Source organism: Anoplopoma fimbria, chromosome 9 (genome assembly GCF_027596085.1).
Source record: "Anoplopoma fimbria isolate UVic2021 breed Golden Eagle Sablefish chromosome 9, Afim_UVic_2022, whole genome shotgun sequence".
NCBI classification, from domain to species: domain Eukaryota; kingdom Metazoa; phylum Chordata; class Actinopteri; order Perciformes; family Anoplopomatidae; genus Anoplopoma; species Anoplopoma fimbria.
Window position 1 is genome coordinate 3,510,243 of NC_072457.1, and position 19,673 is coordinate 3,529,915.

Here is a 19,673-nt window from a genome sequence, read left to right on the forward strand (position 1 = left end):
GACCCCGAGGTCACCTGGTTCAAGAATGAGCAGGAGGTCGCCTCCACCGAGCACATCAAGGTCACCTTCGAGGGCGGCAAGTTCGCCAGCATTGTGATCAACAAGGTCACGCCCGACGACTCCGGCAAGTACAGCATCAACGTGCGGAACAAGTACGGCGGCGAGTTCGTGGAGATCACCGTCAGCGTCTACAAGCATGGAGAGAAGTTACCCGAGCCCAAACTGGGACAGCCCAAAACGACCGCAGCCACGGCAGCATCCACGCCAGTCCCGCCTAGGTCCTCAGCCACGCCCTCCAAGACCCCGACCCCGACCCCTTCCAAGTCCCAGACCCCGATGTCCATGAAGAGCCCCACTCCAGCCTCCACCCCGATCCCCAAATCCCCAACCCCGACTCCAAAGTCTCCAGTCCCGAAGTCTCCGACCCCGAATCGCAGCGTCAAGTCGCCAACCCCACCCAGATTCATGAAGTCTCCGACCCCACCGAGGAAGTAAACGATGGTTGTGACGTCTAAATGGAGGGGGGGGGATGTTTGCTTTTAGCGACGCTGATTTATAGCATTTATAGAGAGTGAAACCAGGAGGCGTTTATGTAGTTTATGTAGATGTAGTCGCTGAAAAAAGTCCCACTTTGTGAACTTCTGGACGATCACTTACAAAGTTTTTCTGCGTTCTAGTTGCAAGATATATAAAGATACAAAAGAGAGATTTTTGCAGCGGCTACTTATATATACAGTAGATTTCCTTTGCATCATTCAACTGCCAAATGTGCTTTTGATACAGGTGGGAAAAAGGCGGGAAAGCGCAAAAAAACCAAAAAAACTTTGCAACGTAAGTGGAATGCCTGTTAACGTTTGTTTTTTGTGGATGTTAAAGGATAATTCCCGTTTATTAACATTGGTAGGTTGGCAGGTTGTACACAAACCTCCAGGTTTAGACAAACTGATTCGGAAACGAAGGCAAAACTGTAAAGTTTATACGCAAACTATCCGTCGTAAACGTCCATCAAAATGAACAAGACTGACTTTCTGGTTCCACTTTAACCAAACTACTTATTGTAGTCATGTGCACAAAGTTTCTTGTACAAAGAGGGATTATTACCGACGTTTCAGGGGAAATTACTTTGAGTTTTACCTCCAAATATATCTGATCGTGTTTCTCACCCGTCTTTAGTGATGTCACAGCGTTCCCATATTGGAGCAGTTTACCCGGTGAGTACAAAGTTATCATAAACCGGTAAAAAGCGATGACCAGAACTATGGATGTCAGATCAAAGTTGTTATAAACAGGAATTACCTTTTAAAGTTGATGACCAGGGAGCTGGGGTTATGTTGTCAGTACCTCGGTGGGACATTAACATCAGATACCAGATCATTTTTTTGTTTTCTCTCTGGTTTGGTGATGTTTCTTTCATCAGTTGGAATTACAATATTCACTTCCTGCCCTGGTCTCTGTGTCCGAGAGGTCAGTCTGTCTGTGACATGTTGTTCTCCCCCCCCAAATGCTTTGTGATGGCAATAAACTCTCAACCTTCTTCTGATGTCTTTGTGATTAATCCATTCTCTGCCTGAGATACACTACTCTTTTGAAAATTAAAATGTAACTGTTATATTGGTGTTTTTTATTATTTCTCTTTTTTAACAGATATAAAAACAGCATAATTAAGACACAAAATGTGTTATTTACACTTGAAATAATTTTGAAGAATTAGTAATAACTTTATTCATATAGCACCTTCTAAAAACAGAGTCGACAAATTGCTTTGACAGACAAATCAAGGCAATAAAAACAACATAAAGCTCAACAGTGAAGCCCAACAACGAAGACGAACTGACATAAAAGTTAAACTCTGATAAAACAGTTCAATAGATGAAACAATAAAACCAATCGATACGATAAAAAGAAACTAAGAAATAAAATAATAATAAAATAAAGCAGTAAAAAGACGACATCACATAGAAGCCACTCTATAAAAGTTTGTCTTAAGAAGTGATTTAAAAGAGATTGCTGATTCTGCGAGCCTCGTGTCCTCGGGCCGGTCGTTCGATAGCCATAAATGATTCAAGTGTTTCATCTTGGATGTTGAATTAGAGCGTCAGCGACCCTCCGTCATAAATAAACCACAGCGTTGCAACTGTGCTCTAAATATTGAGTTAGTCTGTTTTTCTCTTGGTCCTTTGCCGTCCAATCAGTGTTTAGCTTAAAGAGGTTTAAACTGGGATTTGTACAGCTGGTATTGCAATAGTGCTGACTCCAGACTAATCTTCTATTTCTACTGTGAAGTTTGAAAAAGAGCTTTACTTAAGCTTAACTTGCCTATTATTTCCAACTTCTTACAGGCTGCATTATTGTGAAACAGGAAGCTGTTCTTATTTAGCTTCCAGTTTATTTCTTCTATTCTCATTCTATCTGTTGCTCAGAGGGATCTTTGTCTCGATCTGCGTTTCCATTGTCAGTCTGGTTGAACCGCTGTGGGGCGTTTTATTCTCCATGTACAAAACCAAACAGCATCTATTTATAAAGAGGACTTTCTACAATCTAAACCCTTTCAAACGGGTAATGAATGTCAGGAAGGTAACTCGATTCCCAACTGAAGCACATATGCACATATTGTGTTTTTGAGTTTATGTATCCAGGCTTGAACGCGCTGCTAGACAGCTTGATAAATAAACAAAAAAACCTGCTCCCGCTCCTCGAAACCCAGGTGAGCTGAGATGGGCGGAGCTTGTTAAAAAGTTTAGTGAGCTGTCAGTGGAGCCGACGGGGCAGGTACGACCAGCTATTCGTCACACCTTTTAGTGCTGCTGGCTGGTTCATTCTGCAGAGACGACACACACACACACACACCACACACACACACACACACAAGGCTCACTGGAGGGTTTGACTTTGTTTCTTTAATCTTCAGGACTCTGAGTGGATTTCTGTTACCGGCGATGAAGTAAGTCTGTTTGAGAATCTTATTTTCATCATAATGTTAAAGGATTTCCCCTCATGCCTTCTACTATTTACCTTCTTCTGGTGAATCGCACTTGCCGGACAGGTTTTTAACTCTGTCACTTTGCATATGTAAAGTTTATTTTCTCACTCAATGTGTTGCTTCATCAAAGGTTCAGTCCCAACAGCCAACAGTCTCACACTCTTGTCCCATTGAAGGTAAAGGAGGAGGCCTGCTGCTTGTAGGGACTCAGAGGGGGGATCTGGCATCCATGGAGTCCAATCTGTCCGGCCTGTCTTCGCTGAAAGAAGACAACAATCCTGTTTACATCCAACCACATTACAAAGAGTCCTACCGCCTGGCCATCTACGCCCTCCTCTGTGGAGGCAAGGAGGCCTACGAGGAGTTCCTCAGGGCCGAGCAGATCAGCCACTTCCTGTCAGAGGAGGAGATCCTGTTCGTTCTCCAAAATGCAGAGTTACCAGTTGTGGAGGAGGACGACTCCTCCGAGGGGAAACGGGTCACGGACGAGGCCAGCCCCTCCACCTACTTCCCCACGGAGTCGGATGAGGAGGTGCCCGACCTGGAGCTGGGCTGGCCGGAGGTGTCGTTGGAGAGCGAGGACACCAGCATCAGCATGCTGTTCAACCCCACACGGCAGAACACACCGACCATCAAAGAAGTGATTCGCAAACAGATACAGGAGGCGAGGCAGGTGAGAACACAACACTGTTGAGTACTTGGAGAAAATAAATACTGTGAAATGTGAAGTAAGAGTCATAGTATCCATCAAAGGGAGGGCGTGAATGTCACAGATTCATCTTCTTGTCTTTGGTGCACGCATGCTTCACGCTGAGGACAATAGTGGTTAAAACACACAATGGAAGGCGTTGCTTTGCACAGAAGAAAATACACATCACTCTGCATATTTCTCTGCATACACAACACACTGTAGGCCTCATTTATTAAGGTGAAAGTAGTAATACCACAGTCTATAAATACACCATTACAAGAAAAGTCATGACTGATGGAGAGAAGTGTTATCCGCAAAAGTAAAAGTCTTGTCTTTTGTCACCAATCCTGTAATTTTCATGGAAAGGATTTCGAGGTTTAGCCGAATTGCGTCTCTGCTCTTTGCAGATGATGCGGTTCTGTTGCTTCCTTCAGAGCTTAACCTTCAGAACACACCGGTTTGCAGCCAAGTGCAAAGCATGTGGAGAGTCAGTACCTCCAAGTCTGAGTTCATAGTTCTCTGATGGAAAAAGGTGGATAGCAGCCTCTGAGTTGGGAGTAAGCCTGAAATGAGGGAGTTCAAGTATCTTGGGGTCTAGTTCACGTGTGAGGGTAAAATGGAGCGTTTGTTTTTTTTGCAGCGTCAGCAGTGAAGCAAGTGTTGTAACAGACCTTTGTGTTGAAGACGGAGATGAGCCTAAAGGCAAAGATAACCAGTCCATCTAGGTTCGTTCATCTGTGGTCATGAAAAACCCCTGATAAGCAGAAGACGGTGCACGGAAGTTGGATTTTAAGTGATTCTGTCTTCTGAGTATCAACAATTCAACGGCTTGAAGGATGACTTTGTCTTTTGTTTGCTTGCTGTGAATTTACTTCTGTTACAATAGTTTTGAGAGAAACATCTTAAACTATTCCTTCACAATATTGTACAAGGCAGACGGCTCCATTTAATTATAAACATGCAGAAACATATCACAAAATCTGAATAGAGACACTTCATCTGACTCAGTCCTCATGTAGCAGCCTGTGGAGCTCTGAAGGTCAGACCTGCTCCGTCCTGCAGTCGCTCATCATTGTGATAAAACGATAATAACATTTTAAACAAGAAGATGTTTTCTGGTTTTTAACCCCTGAATATAAAACCTAATTCAGTTACAACAGGTCAGTATGACCATAACTAAAACACAAACTACGCTATGTGTGTAGGTGCACAGCTACACTAAGCAGCAAGCTTAGATGTTCCGTAAATTAGTTGCTTTCCAGAATCAGATTCACATTACAAAATCTAATTAAAAATTATTATCATAACCATAAGACTTCATTGATCCACAGGGGGAAAATTCACAAGCTACCCAGCAGTGTATAAAGTAAAATATGTATATTTATATAAAAAATGTATAAATAAATCAAATTTAGAGAGCAGTATTAATGCAATGTAGACATTAAAACATCATTTGTAATTTGAATGCATATGTGCATTATAAAATGGGCTATTCTAAAAAATGAGAACTCTTTTGTTGGTCATACTTTTTTTTACTTAATCTTAAGTGAAATTTGAAATGCATGACTTTAACTTGTATTTGTGGTATAAAAACTTACTGAAGTATGATATCTGAGTGCTTCTACCACCATCCCCTTTATTGGGCAGCAGATTAAAAAAAAGCATGTACACATTCATCAGTTGTGCAGAAAGCTGAGCTGCAGCAGTCCTTTTGTGAAGAGAACTTAAATCCAGCTGCTTCAGAGAGTAACAACCATGTACTTCAGCTGGCAGAATACTGACTATCAGGAAAAACTAAGCACCTCGGGGCGAATTATTAGTCATAACTCCTATAAAGGATGGAAAAATCTTGCCCCTGCAGGAGGTGAATACAATGAACAGATTCCACATTTCTCTGCACACTCTTCTCTGCCCGGCTTTGCAGAGACAAAAAAGTTAATTTGCCCTCTGTGATTAGAGCTCTGAATGTAAAAGGTTAACGTGAAGGTCGTGACAGACTCATGACATTAAACCAGCCAACGTGTCTCTGCTTGAACGTTTTCCATGTTCGACTCCACACGCCGGCTCGCCGTCTCCAGAGCTGAAACTAATAGTTCAGAAATTACAGCAGGGCGTGTGTGAGTTTGTTTGTGTGTGTTTGAGTGTGTGTGTTTGAGTGTGTGTGTCTTTGTCTTTGGGAGTGTGCAGGAAATTAACTTTTACAGCTCAGAGATCAACCAGCTGAAAATGATCTATGAAATGCACGCAGTGATTTGCACAGTTCAGTGTATTCATGGCTCGTAAACAATGATTAAAACCTGGTCTGTTCATTATTATGAAAGATTCAACAAATCAGGTTTCAGACATGACTGTAGTCAAGCTTTTATTTTGTTAAGAGAACCACTCCTCTTATAATTTACGAACATCTATCTGATACAACATGTCTGAGTGATGATAAAGATTAATAACAGGCCAAGAAGGGAGAGTTAACTCTTTAATAACATGGTTATCAAATTATAATCCCTGTTCTTCTGACTAATCCACAGCACCAGAATTACTTTTCAATATGTGTCTTGAAATGTCTTAAATTATATGTTAAATTACATTACATTACATTACAGTCATTTAGCAGACGCTTTTATCCAAAGCGACTTACAGGAAGTGTATTCAACATAGGTATTCAAATGGAGGAAAGAAAATGTTATGTCTTGAGATCCATTTTAGAGGGTTAAACTTGCAATATATGTTTTATTTTTGTGCATGCAAAGAACTTCATTCATTACGTCCAGATATATTCATTCATTCATTCATTCATTCGTACAATCATTCATTTACTCTCTCCAGTAGAAGGTCAGGAACCTGGAATTAGGAAGACTTACATTTATTTTATTTTTTTAAATGTATCTTTCTTGGTAGAACTTTTGAATTATACATTTCACCTTTCATTTAAATATTAAAAATAAATCATTTAAATAACTTTGACTCTTGAGACTTTTTTATCTTTTAATATATTTATCTAAATATATTGGGGTTTTTTCTGTATTCAAAGCATTTCCAAATGTTCCTTATGTCTCCAGGTTATTGCCTTGGCGATGGACATCTTCACTGACGTGGATATCTTCAAAGAGATCATCGCTGCCACATTGAGGGGAGTGGTGGTCTACATCCTCCTGGACGATTCCCAGTTCAAGAGCTTCCTCACCATGTCGTACAGGGTCGGCGTCAACATACAAGACTTCAAGGTGAGAAAAACACGACATGACCCAATCCCAAATCTCCTCAATCAGTCCGTATTTCTGCAGACTTTTTCTGAGGGAATTACCCACAATTCGTAGCATTTTGATGTTGAACCAGGGGGCAACCTCCTGTTCTGACGAGTGAAGCCGATGAGGAAGTGTCTTAAACTTGCATTCTCTCTACTGTCCACCAGGGGGCGACTCCTCTGGTTGTATAGAAGTCTATGAGAAAATGACTCTACTTCTCTCTTGATTTATTCCCTCAGTAAACATTGTAAACATGAGTTTATGGTCTCAATCTCTAGTTTCAAGTCTTCTTCAATACAGCATGATGTTCATTTAGTAAATGATGCTCCATTTAGAGTCAAACAGACCATAAAGCAGGGGATGCTTTAGGGCGGGGCTTGCTGTGATTGACAGGTCTCTGCCAATACCAAAGACGTATAAGGCGTCATTATGTCACTCCTCCGCAGTCCAAATATGGTAACATCTGTTCAATGGTTGCGAAAAAACCAAACATGGCGAAGGATGTAATCCAAGATGGCGACCGCTAAATCAGCAAACTCGAGGCTTCAAACCGGCAGTCCACAAACAAATGGGTGACGTCACGATGACTACGTCTACTACTTATATACAGTTTATGAGGAAAAACAAGGATTCATCAGGGGGAAGACCGGGGGTACAAATAAAAAAAAGATAAACAAAGTTGAAGGCACACTGGTGTTCAGCCTGGCATATTACATTTACACAGAAACATCAAGATGCTACATATGAAAACATTAAATAAGATGAATGCAAGCAGAGACTGTATTACACACCTGGTTTATTCATCAACTATTTATTTTCATTTTGTTATTCAAGCTGTTTTGACACTTTGACAATGACCTCTTATCTCTTAAGTCAAGACCCTGGAAGACTTTCAAATCAAGGAGTAAAATAAAAAAATTAAAAAATACCCAATATGGGTCAGGAAGAGAAATATATGAGCAACCTTTAACAACTCCCTCTTGTCCACTCTGACTCTAAATTACTTCCTGTCTGGTCAACAAGACGGAGAGAGAGAGAGAGAGAGAGAGAGAGAGAGAGAGAGAGAGAGAGAGAGAGAGAGAGAGAGAGAGAGAGAACTAAGCCACGATGTACCACACAAAAGAATTACAACTTGTTAAATCTGATCTGAAAACAGCTCCTTCATCAGTATTTCAGTATATTCGTATTCCACCAGTGCTATCTTGCCCGAGGAAGCTTCGCCTGTGGCATTGACCTTTCTTCTATCGGCAGGAGCGTTTTAGTGGATTAAGTCTGACATTTGCTCCACACACCCTGGTGAAAACGCTGTCATTTACCAGAATACTCCCAGCCTGTCATTATCATGCAGGACGACGGCAGAAGCCGCAGGACAGATCTGTTAGCGAGGCTAGACTTTCCTGTTAGACAGCATCGGGACGGCGTTTCAACAGTCCAAACAACAGAGTGAGTCAGAGTGAACACAGTGGAGGCTTTGAGATCTAATTGCTTAGCCGGTAGCCACATCCAAAAAAAAAACTGACACACAGGTTTGGTCTTGTTGAGTATCACAAAGGGTGTGTTTGGAGATTTTCTGAACCTGACGTGTTTTATCTGAGACTGATTCCTAAACCTTAACCGGTTGGTCATTAAGTACAAACACTGTTCAAACTGTAGACGTAAAATAGGAGTAGAACTCATTCACATCAACGTAGCAGGATGGTCAGAGCGGCGGCCATTTCTTATGTGTACCGCTGCCATGTTTGTAAAACTCCAAATGAAATATATCAAATACATGTGTGTTCTCTCAACTGTTTTAGGAGTAGAAGTGACATTCCCATTCATATCACAAGGTAGTTCTCCAATCAGAGGGTCGGTGGTTCGATACCCGGCTTCGGCAGTCGATGTGTCCTTGGGCAAGACACTTAACCCCAAGTTGCTCCTGAAGGCTTGCCATCGGTGTGGACTGGATGTTGTGTGAATGTTAGTTAGAGTCTGATGGTGGCACCTTGCATGGTAGCCTGTCATCAGTGTGTGAATGGGTGAATGATATGTAATATACTACTGATTGTAAGTCGCTTTGGATAAAAGCGTCTGCTAAATGACTGTAATGTAATGTAATGTAATATCAGCGTAGCAGGGTAGTCAGAACGGCGGCCATTTTTTATGTGTACTGCTGCCATGCCGACCGCTGTAGCGGGAGAACGTTGAAATAAAATAAACCGACTTAAAGCAAGTCTCAGACTCACTGAGGTGAGGTTTTACAGTACCGACTAAAACAAGCAGTAGGCTAGTAACGTCAGGAAGCGTAGAGAGTGAATAAGTCAAATGTAACAATTAATGCTTCATCAAAACACTCGTGAAGGAAGGAACTTTGCTATCTGTAACCAGTGTAGCATTAAAGCATGGTGGAATTACCAAGATAGCTAGCTAACTAGCTAGATATATGTATACTAACCTACCCAAGTTTGTAAAACTCCAACTAAAATATATCAAATAGATTTTAGTTTGTGTTTATTTTACTCATAAATGTACCACTTTAATCTCATAAATTCTGATTTTATTTCTTAGATTTTTCTGCCTGCTCTGTATTTTATTTATTTAAAAAAAAATTTTTTAAACCTACTAATGGCAGTACTGACAACACTGCTGAATGGATGTGTAAATAGAAAACAGTTTGCTAACAACTTCGCCCTATCAAGTTAAAAAGTGATGATATGTCAATGTTGTTTCCACAACTTGTTTCTGCTGCACCCAAGTTGCCACAAACCTGTTATGCAGGTGCACGTAAAAATGTACTGAATTGATGTACAAACAACAAAAAAATGTAAATGTCACCTGTTTCTCTTCCTGGCTCTAAACCTTGTGATAACTGTAAACTCTTTTTGTTTGTTTCTCCACCAGAACATCCGTGTTCGGACGGTTCAGGGGCAGCAGTACCAGTGTCAGTCCGGGGTGAAGTTTCGAGGAGATTTGGAGCAAAAGTTTCTTCTGGTCGACTGCCGAACAGTGTTGTTTGGATCATACAGGTAAGTCAAAACAGAGGCTGTGATTTATTCTTCCTGTCCAGCTCAATACCTCAAAATTCCCCTGCTTTATTTTAAGGCAATTTGTGGCCTTTTTTTTTTTTTGTTCTGGATTTTTCTTTTCTTTTTTATTAAATATTTTCAAACTGTAGGAGTTTCACAAAACTGTCAACTATCAAAACCACTAGTCAACACTGTGTATTGTTGCACTGATGTCGTTCATCATAAAGTTTATTATTACAACTACTACTACTACTACTACTACTACTACTACCACTATGTTTATTAAAAGGATCACATGTTGATGCTGGGTGGAAATATGAATTTGTACTCACTTAAAAAGTAAACTGACCAAAATGTCAAAACTAAATTGAGTTAATGGGATTCTGGTTTTCTCTTTGTTTACAGTGTTCAAAGGTTTTTGGTCTCAAGAACTTGACACTATACACTAAGATGTTAGTAATTGTTAGCTTTTCTCACATTTATAAAATTGTTTGTATTCATTATCTTTGACTATTGCCCTTTTAAAGGCTTGTTTTGTACAACTTTTGTCTTTAGGTCATAAAGATTTGAATCAGTTTCTTATAAGGAACATTCAAAATATATTCTTCATCATCATCATCATCATCATCGTCTCTGCTGGCTCTTTGATGAATGAATCCTCTTTTTCAGCTACACATGGTCGTTTGAGAAGATCAACCTCAGCATGGTCCTGGTGATCACGGGTCAGCTGGTGGGCTCTTTTGACGAGGAGTTTCGCAGGCTGTACGCTCGCTCCACAGTCCCTACCGTTCTGTCCAAGGAGAGGTCGTCTGTCCAGTACCTGAGAAACACTGTGGCCCTGCAGAGCCCCAACTCCAGTCAGCTCTCCCTCCACAAACTCCACATGCGACCACAAGTCATGCACGGCATGAGGAGTGCTCAGGACGACCGGTTCAACAACGCCACAATGATGACCAGAGGCTTGAGCGTGCAGGAGAGGCTGCACCAGTCTCACTGTTTCGACATGGGGAATCTGATGCGGGGACACAGTTATGGCGGGGAACTGCAGAAACTGAACTCCATGACTCGGCTGAGGATGGGGACCAAGGACTTCGGAGTCCCTTTCACTCCAGAGAAGACAGGACCAAACCCGAGGGGGGGCGGCGACTTGCAGCCACCAAACAGGTCGGTTCAGCATCACCTTAGGCACCAGACTCGCTACGGAGCGGACCAGAATCTGATCCCCTTCAACTCGGAAACATCCCTCCACAGGTGGAAGATGGACACGTACTTTAACGAGAACGACGTGCCTCTAGATGCATCGTGTGAAGCGATAACACCAATAACATCTCCGTATAGCAGCCACACCGGCCTAAACGAGCATCAGTCGCAGCTGATTCAGAACAGGTCGAGGGACATTAAGTCCAGGATGGAGGAAATGAGGCAGAAGAGGTTCAGTCTGCAGGACTACACCAATCTCAGGCAGAGCCAAGAGTCCTTAAGGTCCTCGTATCAGACTCTGGAAAGACCTAAATATAAAAGGGGTCTGGACATGAGGCAGGGTGTGGCAGAACTAGAGCCAAACGCGCAAAACGGGTACAACCTAGAACCGGCCAACCACAAAGACAGTGAGCCAAATAAAGAAGTAGAAAAAAGAGAGCAAACTCTCACCGATGGCCAGCGATCTGCATCCCACCACGACGTCGCGATGACTCCAGATCGCAGGACGACGCAGATATACGACTGGCACGAGCCTCTCTCCAGGTCAACCTCCGCTGCCGATTTCGAAATGACAATAAACGATCCGTCGCTCAAGCTCTCTCATCTGCAGCCCAGCGGACTCCAACACCAAAGAGCGATGGAGTCCTTGACCGAGATCCCTGAAGAGAAAGGAGAGGGCTCACGCGTCAACAGTTCGGACTCGGCTGCATTCAAAGAGGGAGGTGAGGAGATTTGCAAAGATGAGAAAGCTGTTCCAGAGGAGAACCCTGTTAAATCCAGCGTACCTGCAGAACCACAGCGCAAGGATCAAGCCAGAGTAAGCCATGGCTCTGTAGGCAAGCCGGCCAACAGTTCAGGTTCGGCTGCTCCAAAGGAAAGAAAGAAATCAACATCCAGTGAGGTGCAAACCCTTCCAAAAATCTTGAACCCTTCTACAGGATCTCAGCACTCACCGGAAGCTAAGAGTGGTCCCCCGGAAAGAAAGAAAACACAGCGAGAGGAACCGCCCCTTCAAAGGAAGAATTCCTTGAGGAAGAAAATGCATTCGCTGCTTTCAACGGACGAAAAGAAAGCGTCCAAGAAAGAAGAGAAGTCGCTCCAGAGGAAGGCCTCGGTGAGATCGCAGAGCTCCTCGGGGTCGAACCAAACTTGCAGAGTGGACCATCTGCAGGCACCCGCGGTGGAGCAAACGACCAAGAGAGGTGCATCGCCGAGCTCCTCCAGGTCGCAGAGCTCTCTCAGCTGCCCGTCAGAGCCGGAGAGGCAGAAGAATCCATTCCAGAGATTGTCTCCTCGGAGTTCAAGCAAAAGAAAGCCGAACCCCGCGGTGGAGCAGGAGCGAGGATCGAGGGGCACTCTGGACGACGAAGGAGCGACCGTCCATCACCCCAGGAAAGAGAAGGTCTACAGTCGGTTCGAGTATTTGATTAACACTGAAAGTCTGGAAAAATCGACGGTGGGGGCGAGCGTGTCACCTTCAGAGAAAGACGGACGCTCCTCCCTGAACAGGAATGACTCTACGCATCAGACACAAAGTGGCGCTGACAACAAACTGGGACGATTCATGCAGCGAGTAGGAAATCTAATAGCCAAGAACAAGTAGATTCACGGGACGAGAGGAAGGCCGCCGTGCTCAAGGAACGACGGCAAAGTTAGTCCATGACCCATATGTTGTTTATTGATTTATTTTGGCTCCAAACCGAGACATGGATACTGTGTTTTGATTGATTTATTCCTTTATTGGAGAGTCATGCTTTAGATGAAGCAAAGCCCATAAAGTATTATGAAACACTTTCCTGAATGATCAAACATACAGCAAAAAGAAACCAAAAACACAAACAATGTATGCCTAAAACAATATGAGAACATGTCTAACAAAACATATCCTTCTATTCCGGGCTTTAGATAAATAATTTACAGTCTGAAATATACTCACCTCCAACTTCTGTCCATCTTCTACCCAAATTAGCTCAGGGAAGCGAGGGAATACTCAAATTGTAGGATAATGTACAATAAACCATGAAATGAAGTTCATGTTTAACATCTTTTAGATCACAAACATCCTATTCTCACCCGGCATAGCTGTGAACTGGCCAAATCTAATTGTAAAGAGTAGGATACCAGTTCTCAATTAAGCTCACAATGGGCTCCAAGAAGATATTTACCACAGATGACAAAACACAAGATGTGTTTTCTCCAGTTTATGCTTCATAATCAGTGTCTGTGTGTTGCCCTTAACTGGATGTTACAGGGAGGCAGGGGTCGATATGATAATACCGGTAACTAAAGGTGTTGAAAATGGTTCTGAAAACAAATAAGTCCTTTTATTGAAAGTGTATGGTCTTTTTGAAAGTGTAGTTGACGGATAAGTCTGGTGACATTTTATTTGTCAATATATTTTTTGTAACACGACTTGATGTTGTACATTTTCTCCTGTTTTGACCATTTTGACATGGCTCATGGTGGAGAATCATGTTTGAAGCTTGGTGGCTGTAAAATAGAGAATGCAAGATGTTTTAAAAATCTAAAAAAAATCTATATAACCACGTTGTCTAAAGGGAAATGTATCCTTGAAACCAAGAATTCAGTGGGCTAAAGGTATTTGTTTTGAGGTGACTCACGATTAATGACTGTAAACAGGTTTTATTGGTCCTACATAATGATGAAATAGTTTCTATGAAAGCTGATCACAGTGAAAGCCTCTGGATTAGGTAAATCACTGGCAGGGATAGGAAGTTACCACTATGGGTAAGTTAACACAATAATTAAGTGGTCAGGAATTAAACAGTTTAGAAAGCAGTATACCCTTGAAAAGAGCAATTATCTTCTAATTTTTTAATATATTAAGACTTTAGAATTGAAAAAATATATAAAAATATCCTAAACGAATAAAACATGAATGAAATAAAAAAACACATTAGTAAAAATAAATAAAATAGACTCTTGGTCTCTGCTAACAAAAATGTCTGGGCAATGCCAAGTCTAAAATGTTGGTAACATTGTTCTGTAAATAAACACACAGCACTTGTGTCTTTTTTTTAAATATCTCTTGTGTCCTTTTTTGTGAAGAGACGGAAAGTTTAGCTGAGAAACGCTTGAACACAGAGAAACAAGACTCAAAATCAGCAGCAACACTAGCGGCCCCAAGAGGATGATATTATCATTAAACACCAGAAAGTAAGTCAATTTATTAGCATAAGCGTCATAAACAGCATAGTTTACAGCTGCATCAGTATTATTCTTGAAAGTTATTATATATATAAACTACAACAACAAAACTTCTTTGCACATTGAGGGTGTTCTTATAACTTTATTTTGAAACAACTGAAAAAATATCTACAATCAGTATGATAATAATAAAATATCAACATATTATATAAAATAAAAAGCTATTCAAGCGGGTTTTCATGCTTTTATTTGTGTGGCAGGAGGAAGTGCTTTTTCCCCATATTATAAATAATCAGAGAGGGTTTTCTAGATGAAATACTCCAGACACTTGTTCCTCTCGTCGTCCAGCTCTTGAGTCTCGATCTCAAACTTCTTCATGGCGATGAAGTACTGGATGAACGGCTCTCCGAGGGTGCTGCGGATCACGTGATCCTCCGCCAGAGCCTCCAGAGCTTCGTCGAGCTTCACTGGAACGGGGAAGTCCTTCTGCTGACAGGGGGCTTTGTCCAGACCGCCGTTGAAGTTCAGGTTGCGCCTGATGCCGTCCAGCCCCGCGGCCACGGTGGCGGCCAGCACGACGTACGGGTTGGCCATGGCCGAGCCCAGCTTGTTGTCGATGTGCGTCTCCCTCCCGCCGTGAGACTTGATGTTGAAGGAGCTGCTGTTGTCGTTGCAGCCGCAGGAGGCGTACAGCATCCTCTTGGGGTCTTTGATGGTCTTGGCGATGTGGCTCCGGCAGCTCAGGCCGGGCGACATCAGGCAGCTCAGAGCGGCGGAGTGGGTGAGCAGCCCGGACAGCCACTTCCTGCCGATCTCCGATAGCTCGCCAGCTTTCTCCCCGTTGAGAAAGAGGCTCCGCCGCCCGTTGGCGTCCCACAAGCAGTGAGAGAGCACCCCGGCGTTGTAGAGCCCGTCGTCGGTGTAGAAGCTGGCGATGTAGCTGTGTTTGCGCGCCATCTCTTTGATGCCGGTGCGGAAGGTGAAGGCGCTGTCTGCGGCCGCAATCCCAAACTCCGGCCTCAGGTTGATCTCCATCTGGCCGGGCCCGCTTGCGGACGCGATGCTGTCTACGTCGGCGCCCATGCAGTACATGTTGTCCAACAGCTGCTGGAAGAACGGCAGGTCGTGGTTGCCCAGCAGGGTGGTGGCCGGGAACAGGAGGGTCTTCGGTCCGATCCGGTCCAGCGCTCCGAGGACGCAGCACTCGTAGGTGAAGGACGAGTGCAGGGAGAACCCGAGGCTTTGGAGCTGGCCGAGGAGCTGCTTGGCGATGAGGCGGGGGGAAGTGCGGAGGGGGCTTCCCGTCACCGTGCAGGGGTCGCAGATGACCCGGGCGGTCTGCTCGGCCCAGGGTAAGACCCTGAAGGTCGAAAGATCGGGGATCAGAAGGATGTCACTGCTGAAGTTGGCCGTACTGGCGTTGTCCACTTCGTTGCTCTTAGGGCTCAGGGTCAGCTCCAAGTAGCTTCTGGGCATCGGTATCCCATACACCGCTTTCTCCTGTGGATGCAATGTTTGAATTAAAGCAATAATTGAGCATTTTGGGGGGGATTTATACCCTTTTCTTTATGAGAGTAAAGGTCTTTACACACCAGGGGTTTGACGAATAAACAAACAAAAGAAAAAATCACAATACATTGATTCTGAAAGGTAAGAACAGAAAAAGTGGGTCTACGCTCCCTTTTTTGGGTTGAAAGGAGTAATAGTTTCCATCTTGGACAACGGAACCTCTATGTTGTTGTTTAATAAAATATAGATCCAACTCAACCCGTCCTGCACATTGTGATTGGTTGATGCCTTTATTCAGAGTGCAAAAGCTAAGAAAAATCAACCTTTTTTCAAAAAAAGAATACCTTTTTGGCCGTGTATTTTTCGCAGTCTGTATTAAAATAGAGACAAAAACTACAGTTCGAAAAAATATATATGGATGTGCAAATTAATTTCATAAAGAGGCCTTTAGATTAGAAGCAATACCACTCTGATGTGATTTAGTATGGAGGTGATTACCCTAGCTTAGCATAAAGGAGCTAAAAGGAGGCGGAAACAACTGTCCAAAAAAAACACAGTACCAAACTATTAACACCTCTAAAGCTCACTAATTTACATAGTGTATAAAATGACTATTAGTGGTTTAATAGGGAGTTACATGGTATTAGTATTTCACATTTAAACCGTCTGCCCATTACTTCAAGTCACTGCATCTTCCAGTAAATAGTTCTAGCACAAAACACGAATTTGGTCAGGACCGAAATATCTTTCAAATATATGGATGCCATATCATTTTGTACAGATGTTCATGGTCCCCAGAGGAATATTCCTACTGTCTTTGGTGATCCTCTGACATTTCCTCTAGCACCACCATGAGGCTCAAATTAGTAAATACCTACAACAGCGATAGACAGATATATAGATAGACAGACAGACAGACAGACAGACAGACAGACAGACAGGTGAGGTGATTACGTGGAAGAAGCGGACGGGTACTGTCTTGGACCTGGACACCCCGTGGAGGTCGGTGGCCTCAAAGCGGACAAAGCTGATGTTTTCTCTGGCGATCTGCTGCTTGATCTGCTCCATGGCTGCAATGAACTTCTGGTTCCCAAAGATCTGCTCAGTCTCGTGTCTGTTATCTGTGGAAGAAGAGTGTGAAAAATATCGGCAAAAACATTGGATAACCTTTGGAGGGTCCATCCCGTTGTAGAACAAAAATCCATATAAATCCATGTTTTTTCTTTAGTATTTCTAAAACTCAAAGCTCCAGTAGCATCAAGAGCTAATATTAGGTTATTGCAGATATATATATATATTGGTATCTGTATCTATGTTGAACAATAATAACAACAATTTGCTGCATAGGAATGCCAACTGGGGTTTGAGAAAATTTAGAGCCAGTTTGTCCAACAGAGAGCACTGATGAGCTTTAAAATGTCTCGTTCAGGACGTATTTTGATCACAATTAAGTTGATAATATGTACGAAGTACTATCGCCCAACATATGGTTATGAGATTTTTTTAAATTGACAAATATATACATCAGTATCTGTTTCAAATATACAGTATACGGCTATAATACTGAGGGCAGAGAAAACAAACTTAAAATACGCAAAGAAAAGCATTGATCCAAATGAAATAAACGAAAGATTAAGGAGCCTCTAAGGGATGAAAATAAGTTTTGATCCTTCACAAGTAAGACAACAATTAAAAGAATATATTTTTTTTAAAGCTTTAAGAAGTCAATATCCATCAATAACTGAGTCCAGGTCAAGTCCAACTTAAAACAGAGTCCAAAGATTGAGACAAGACAGACTTCAGCATCTCAATTTCACCTTCATAAGAGAAGATATATCCCAAAATAAATCAGGAACAAACTTTGTCCTCAGCTTCACCAACCTGTATGAGGAGCTTCAGTCTCTCCCCAGGAGCCAGCGCTTGCATATGTGTTGTCCCAAACTCGGTGCTGCCTATTTGTGTTGTGATCAGACCTGAGTGAGCTGGATGAATCCACGCCGGAAGGCTGCTGAATAGAGGAACCATCTCTGGACCTGGGCCCCCTTCTGGAAGCCTCAGGCTGGGGTTTGAAGGTGCTGAACGTCCTGTTGGGGTTCATGTCGTCTGGTCTTGCATCCGGCCTCCCACCACCACTTCCTCCACTGGTGTTATTGCTGCTGCTTCCATGCAGGTACGTATAAGGACTCCCCGGCTTCCCATCGTCTCTTCCCCGGATGCCGAGAAGAGGACTTTCCCTCAGGAGGGTCTTCAGCTCCTCCATGGTCTGCCGGGGGACCCCAGATTCACCATAGGACACGCCTGTTCTGGAGGACGCCTCCGTGGTCCAATCCTCCCCGTCGGAAGGGTCGTCCACCCTGGGATCATCGACCGGCTCTTGGGGCCTGTTCGGCAGGGGCCCGATGGAGATCACAGTGGGGGGGTCTGGAGGTAAAGGTGTAGCGTTGGGTGGAGCGTGGACGATGGATGGACCTCCTCTTCTGGTGGCCCAGTCCACACGAGGTACATTCTTCCCCGTCACCTTCACCCCCTTCCTGTTGCTTTGCATGCTCATCCCTGTGCCATCTATTTGGTCTTTGCTTCTACTCTGGAAAAAAATATATAAAAAGTATAGTAAGAGGTGGTTTAGATTGCATGAAGAGAGGAATCACATCAAAAAGACACAACCAAAAGTGAATAAAAAAACAATATATCTGAAGCCAGTAATACAAATGAAGAAGTTAGAGGTGGAGTTGTTACCTTGGAATCTTCCGAGTCATTCATTTCTTTGTTTGGACTCTTTCATGAACTGTGATTTGGAATTTGACGGCCCCCTTCCTGTGAAGGCAGAGCTTCACTCGCACATGAATCTTTATAGACAATTGGTACAATGGTGACGGATTTGGAAAATTCTCTTTGCCCTCCCCACCCACCCTCTTCTGACACCCACGGCAGTCCGGCTGGAAACTGGCCCCGGCCGGCCTGCTGCTGGACACTGAGCTGCCGCTGCTCGTTGCTCATTGGCTGCCCGGAGAGGACAATTCAAAGTGGCCTTTTGTGTGATTGCAGAGTGAAACCGCAGAGCTCAGCAGCTCGGCTCGTGTTTCCAGAAAGATATGGGAGTAAAAAAAGTATTTATTCCAGAGAGATGAAACTGCACGACTATGAGGACCGGACAATGGGTTCAGTCAGTGTTGTTGATCATCATGGGATTATATTGGTACCAGTTTCTACAAGACAATGTCATCCAAAAAGGGTCCAATAGTATTACACAGTCTTCATCAGGAAGTTTAAATAACAAAGTTTAAGCCAATGAGTGAGAAGAATGCCTGTCAGAAAACTGCATGACAATTGGCCATACTCCATATGCTGATCATGACTGTGTGGTATGGACGGAAGTGTAAAAATGATATATATTATTTTTATTATGCATGGCAGCATCACAAACAGCAGCATAAAATAATGATCATAAAGGTAAATCAACACCTCACTAAAGCAAAAGGGTTATTAAAAATGTAGTCAGTCATAAAAAAAAGGGTCATTGGTTTATTTTATTGTAGGCCAATATAACAGATATATATAATATAACAGATTATAACTATGAGTTAATCTTTAATAAAGAGTTCATATAAATTGTAGTAAAGTAAATACCAATTGACCACTGTCTATATTAAATTACATACTTCTTTCCAGGAACCTTTTTGATATTATAAGAAAGATAATAAAATATTTATTAACAACATTTTAGTATGATTTATTAACCATTAATAAAGCCATAAATTACAACTTACAACCAAAATATATGCCTTATTAGAAAGCAGTACCAAGATAATTAAGATTTTACTTGAAATTCCTTAAATACCCTTTTATATTTAGCATTCTACTACCACTACTACTCATTT

At 42.6% G+C, this 19,673-nt stretch overlaps 3 protein-coding genes across 3 annotated transcripts in view; 2 read left to right on the top strand and 1 right to left on the bottom strand.

The window, feature by feature from the left end:
• The window catches only part of LOC129096425 (myomesin-2-like), a 33,073-nt gene extending 31,581 nt beyond the window's left edge, over nt 1–1,492 (top strand). The window contains 1 exon segment of the mRNA XM_054605201.1: nt 2–1,492. Within this exon segment, the coding sequence (XP_054461176.1) occupies nt 2–495 (494 nt within the window). The 3' untranslated portion in view covers nt 496–1,492.
• Nucleotides 1,493–3,209: 1,717 nt separating this feature from the next.
• On the top strand, nt 3,210–12,721 carry LOC129096514 (protein FAM83B-like). The gene is made up of 4 exons (XM_054605317.1): nt 3,210–3,653; nt 6,728–6,892; nt 9,794–9,918; nt 10,588–12,721. The coding sequence occupies exons 1-4, from the start codon at nt 3,210–3,212 to the stop codon at nt 12,719–12,721; spliced, it is 2,868 nt and encodes a 955-aa protein (XP_054461292.1).
• Nucleotides 12,722–14,592: 1,871 nt separating this feature from the next.
• lgsn (lengsin, lens protein with glutamine synthetase domain) lies at nt 14,593–18,340 on the bottom strand. The gene is made up of 3 exons (XM_054603719.1): nt 17,677–18,340; nt 16,750–16,916; nt 14,593–15,786 (listed from the first exon to the last, which is right to left on the bottom strand). The coding sequence occupies exons 1-3, from the start codon at nt 18,338–18,340 to the stop codon at nt 14,593–14,595; spliced, it is 2,025 nt and encodes a 674-aa protein (XP_054459694.1).
• Nucleotides 18,341–19,673: the final 1,333 nt, after the last annotated feature.